Here is a 5,441-nt window from a genome sequence, read left to right as displayed (position 1 = left end):
AGAAATCAAACATGAATTTTTTTAATTTATATTTTAATAGATAAGATTATCTATTTTATGTTGAGGGGAAAATAATCTTATAATATATATTACTTAAAAAGTCAAAAATAATTAACTTTTAATCTCCCTTTTCTAAATTCAATTCATTAACCTTTATCTTAGTGAGAGAAAAAAACTTTATCTTACTGAGGCTTTTTGATTCCTTCTGTATAACTCAATGACAATAACAACACTAGTCACCAACTTATCATAACTCTTCATCCATTTTCTCTCTCTAAAAGTCACCATTTCTACCCAAAGGATTTAATTTTGAATGTGAGCAAGGACAAAAGAGAAAGAAAGAGGGAGAAAGAGCTTGAGGAAGGGGTCTAAGCAGATCTGCAACAAATACTCTCAGGTATGATGAGACCTTTTAAAAAATGATATTACCCTAAATTTATTTCTTTCAATTTGACTTCTGGATTGTAAAAGTTTGTTTTTATTCAGTTACAAGCTTTGTGTTTTCTTTTGATAAAGTATATGTTCATTGCATGTGATGAAAGCATCTCTTCTCTGGGAACACTGGATTTGAGATTTTCTCCTTCTTCTGCAAATTTCTTTAAATTTCTTTAATCAAAAGGTGCAACTTTTTGATTTGATCACAGATTTTCTCTCTGGGTATTTCTCTTAATTTATAATATTATTATTTAAAAAAAAATTCTAGAGGGATTCGCCTTTTCTACTTCTTTGGTTTGTCACTAATCTGTGTTAAACCAGTTTAATCATTAGTATATACATACTGCATGCACGAGTTAACAACAATTAAGATGTAATAATGTTCTTAAACTAATTATTAAAATATGTATTCACACTCTCAGATGATTCAAAGCTTTGTTAGATTTCATGGCATGGTGGTGGTCCACTCTTTATTATAACAAAATCAAGATCCTCATGAATTATTCTTATCTCATCAATAATACACACCTTTTTACTTTTCTATGCTTATTCCACTAACACACTTATTCCCTTTTTTATTGTTTTTGATCAAAATATAGACAGTGATTTCGTTCCCCGTAGAATCTACCGGCAGCCACAGTGACGGAGGAGAGAAGCGGCGGTGTTGGCCGCAAAAACGATGCAAAACCAGCTATGGTCTTTACCTCTAACGATATATCAAAATGGGAAAATTTTCCAAAGGGACTTAGAGTCCTTCTCCTCGACTGTGGCGACGGCATATCCGCCGCTGAGACGCGATCAAAGCTTGAGTCCATGGACTATATAGGTGAGCCCACTAATTTTCCTCTGCTTCTCCTCTCTTAAAATCTTTTACTTTTACTTTCGCTTTGTTTCATTAATGTTAGTGTTACTTTAGCTGTTACATGTCCCGTGACGAGACCGTTTTTTGTTCTTCACTGCCTATTAATGGAGATTATAGCATTACTATAAAATTAATTAATACTGATATGTATATGGATTATAGTATGAAAAGCAACGTTTTAGTCGGTTGAAAATGGAAGACAATAGTAAAGGCTGTGCAGTAATGTTTTGGAGTTTTGTTAGTTTACATAATTACATTTGTGGAATTTCGAAAGAGCTATTATTGCATCTGAAAAACTCACCGACTTGTCTTTAGCCTTTTCCTGAGTTTGCTATGTTTCTGTGTGTCAAGACTATGCATTCAATTTTTTGTACTTTTGAAACTTTCTTGCAGTCACTACGTTCACTGATGGAACCGAAGCTCTCTCTGCGGTTATGAAAAGCCTGGAGAGCTTCCACATTGCAATAGTGGAGGTGAATACAAGTGACGAGAACGAGAGTTTCAAGTTTCTTGAAGCTGCTAAAGACCACCTTCCTACTATAAGTTTGTGAAACGTTACCTTCTAAATTTCTACAAAAAAAAAAAAATTAAAATAAATCTTTAAAAAACATGGATTTGCCTTTTGTCTTTACAGTGATTTCAAACGATCATTGCATTACAACTACGATGAAGTGCATAGCGGTATGTGACCGCTATTTCCGTTTTTTTTTTTTTATATAATGTATTAAAAATGTTTGGTTATGTGATGAGAATTGACAAGTGTTTTCCAGCTTGGTGCAGTTGAGTTCCTTCAGAAACCGCTCTCACCGGAGAAACTAAAGAATATTTGGCAGCATGTCGTTCATAAGGTTCAGCTAGTTAAACTAAACCGTTTATATACACTAATGTAGAATAGTACTCATCTTTTGTTGTTGTTAATGTTAGGCATTTAATGATGGAGGAACTGATGTTTCCGAATCACTCAAGCCTGTTAAAGAATCTGTTGTCTCGATGCTTCATCTCGACACCGATATGACCATTGATGAGAAAGATTCAGCACCATCAACACCGCAACTAAAACAAGTTTCACGGTTACTAGACGGTGGCGATCGTCAAGAGAACATAAACTCCTCCACCGAGAAAGAGAATATGGAAGATCAAGACATCGGTGAATCCAAATCAGTCGACACTACAAATCATGACAACAATGTGATTGTCAAAGAAGAGAAAGAAGATGGTGGAACCGGAGATATGAAAAGTGAGAAGACAGATTCAGTTAAGTTTCAGAAGAAAGAAGATGAGACTACTAAACATAACAATAAATCAACCGGGATCAAGAACTTGTCTGGTAACAAACCAAGTCGAAAGAAGGTAGTGTAATATTTCTCTTTAAACACTTCATAGTGGCTAAACGAAGAGCGGCACTTATTGATAAGTTCTTTTTCTTTTCAGGTGGATTGGACACAAGAGCTGCACAAGAAGTTTGTGCAAGCGGTAGACCAACTTGGTGTCGATCAAGCGATACCTTCACGGATTCTTGAACTGATGAAAGTAGACGGCTTAACGCGACACAATGTAGCTAGCCATCTTCAGGTAAATTAATTATCTGAATGCTTTGTAGAGATTCTTGTGAAATGGTTACGGAATCTTTATGTGTTCTTGATGCAGAAATTTCGGATGCATAGGAGGAATATTCTTCCAAAGGAGGATCATAACCATAGATGGATACAATCCAGAGAGAACCATAGACAAATCCAACGGCAGTATAATGGTTTTCAGCAACAACACCGACCTGTAATGGCTTATCCCGTTTGGGGCCTTCCCGGTGTTCATCCGCCTGGAGCAGTTCCGCCTCTGTGGCCGCCGCCACTGCAATCCTCCGGTCAACTACCTCCGTGGCATTGGAGACCACCTTATCCAACGGTAACGTTTTTGACTTCTCTTTATAACTAACACATGAAGTAAAAATCAGTTTTGTTACACCGAAAAAATGTCATTAGCTACGAATAAAAACATAACTAATTCACCGTTTATGTTATAATACATTTCAGCTTTGCGGTGTCATTGTTTTTCGTAAAAAGTGTATAACTAAGACTTTAGAAATTTAGATAGGATTTGGTAATGTTAAAATTGATTAGCTAAATCGTTTATTGATGTTATATAATATCGTGTGATAGGTAAACCGTAATGCATGGGGTTGTCCGGTTGTACAACCGGTAACCGGAACATTCAGTTCTCCTCCAGTAACCGCAACATTTACTACTCCTCCAGCGACTCAGCTGGTAAGGTGTAACATATTCTCTATTTTTTGCGATAGAAATAACTAAATAATTACATGAAAAGTTGTATTTGGGGTTGGGTCAGGATGAGGAAATGGTTGATCAAGTGGTTAAAGAAGCGATCAGCAAACCGTGGCTGCCGTTACCGCTCGGGCTAAAACCACCATCCGCGGAGAGCGTTTTAGCTGAGCTCTCGCGTCAAGGCATCTCAGCCGTCCCTTCTTCTTCTTCCTCATGTCCAATCAACGGCTCTCGTCGTCTCCGCTGACGTGTCACTAAGCGGGATCCCTGCAAAAGTAACAGCCAGATGCGATGACGTCATGTGTTGCGTTCTTCTCCGTATCTGACTGTCCGAAGCGGGAACTGATTTTGGATAGAGAGAGAGAGAGTTTAATCGCTATTTATTCTCTCATCAAAACATCTGTTTTTGTTGTTATTATTATTTAAGAAGAATCGGACGGTGGAAATGTGGGCCACGATGTTAGTTCGAGGACCACAAAATGGAATCTGCGGATGTACATAGATCTCAGACACGAGACTCTGACGTGTGTATCTATCTTTGTGTGTGGGACCCATTGAAGAATTTAATAGTTGAGACTTTTTTAGGTGATGCGATAAAAAAAATAAAAGTACAACTCAAAGATTCCGTGATGACATCTTTTTGTTTATTTCTCTACAAAATTCCAAGAAAATACGACAACGACTAAAATAAAGGAAAAATTACAAGTATTTCTACATCGCCTTGAATATTTCTTTTTGCAAGAAATTACAAGTATTCATAGCCCAACTATGTCACTTTTAAATTTTTAATATATGATCATTCGCACGGGTAATTTAAAAGAAAGTTTAACAAAATCAGCGTGAGTAGAGATAAATGGACATAGTAAAAAGTTGATTTTCGGTAGAATAACAGTTTTGAATATTATATGCTACAACACTTCAAAAGAATCGAATCAATAAGTATCTTCTAAAATAGAGATGTATATTACAGAAGTGGATTTACTCTAATGTAAATTTTTTTATTCATAATAATTTTTTTTATTTTAGAAGAAAATTTAAAGAATATTATTTTTTTTATTTCTACATTTAGAGATGAAATAACAATTTTTATATTTTTATATTTTCATCTATGCATAGAGGAATTCTATTATAAAAGTATATATTAAACTAAATTTACTTTTATAATAAAGATTTTAGATTTTAGAAAAAAATATAAAAGTGAAAATAGAAATAGGGTTGGGGAGCCTCTTTGAGGGACGTAGCCAGGATAGTAACTATGGGTCCCATGCACCCATAATATCATTAATATTCCGAATTTTATCAACAAAATCATCTCTTAAATTGTAAAAATCATTGTGTGCACCCATAATATCTTAGGTTCAACCGGAGCTTCTAACTCTAGTGGTAAAGAGCTTACAGCTGTGAGTACCGTCACCTGGATTCGAATCCCGGTCACTGGAGAATTAACATTTCGGCATCGCCAGAGACAGAGGACCAACACGTGGCAACACGTGACTAGTCTAGATCACTTCTGTGGAGCCATGATACCTCTTTATAATTCAAAAAAAAAATATATATATATCTTAGGTTCTAGTCTCAGTTTGTCATTTTTATCATTAATGCACCCACTAAAAAATAACTCTAGATTCTCCCTTGGCCTCTTCAACAGTGAAAATAATCAAAATATATGATCGTAAAGAACAATGTGAACATGGTGAACTCTACAACAGAATTATTTCCTCTAATCACAATTACGATCTCTACGATCAGAGATAATGAAACGTCTAATCGTCCTTATATGGGCCTGGTAGATTCTATTTCTAAATAGTATCTTCATTTTAAAACAGTATTTCTATGAATTATGTTTGGGCCTATAAAAGGGTACT

The 5,441-nt window shown here is 35.4% G+C and overlaps 1 protein-coding gene across 1 annotated transcript; it reads left to right on the top strand.

The window, feature by feature from the left end:
- Positions 1–227: 227 nt before the first annotated feature.
- Positions 228–4,160, top strand: LOC106324983 (two-component response regulator-like APRR2). The gene is made up of 10 exons (XM_013763325.1): positions 228–397; positions 1,035–1,261; positions 1,691–1,840; positions 1,932–1,978; positions 2,068–2,145; positions 2,222–2,647; positions 2,729–2,869; positions 2,945–3,199; positions 3,454–3,558; positions 3,641–4,160. Exons 2-10 carry the CDS (start codon positions 1,129–1,131, stop codon positions 3,821–3,823), a joined length of 1,518 nt encoding a protein of 505 aa, XP_013618779.1. The 5' UTR covers positions 228–397; positions 1,035–1,128; the 3' UTR covers positions 3,824–4,160.
- The last annotated feature ends 1,281 nt before the right edge of the window (positions 4,161–5,441 follow it).

This window comes from Brassica oleracea, chromosome C1 (genome assembly GCF_000695525.1).
Source record: "Brassica oleracea var. oleracea cultivar TO1000 chromosome C1, BOL, whole genome shotgun sequence".
In the NCBI taxonomy this organism is placed as follows: domain Eukaryota; kingdom Viridiplantae; phylum Streptophyta; class Magnoliopsida; order Brassicales; family Brassicaceae; genus Brassica; species Brassica oleracea.
The sequence above is the reverse complement of the archived record's forward strand: the minus strand, read 5'-3'. Positions and strand labels throughout refer to the sequence as shown.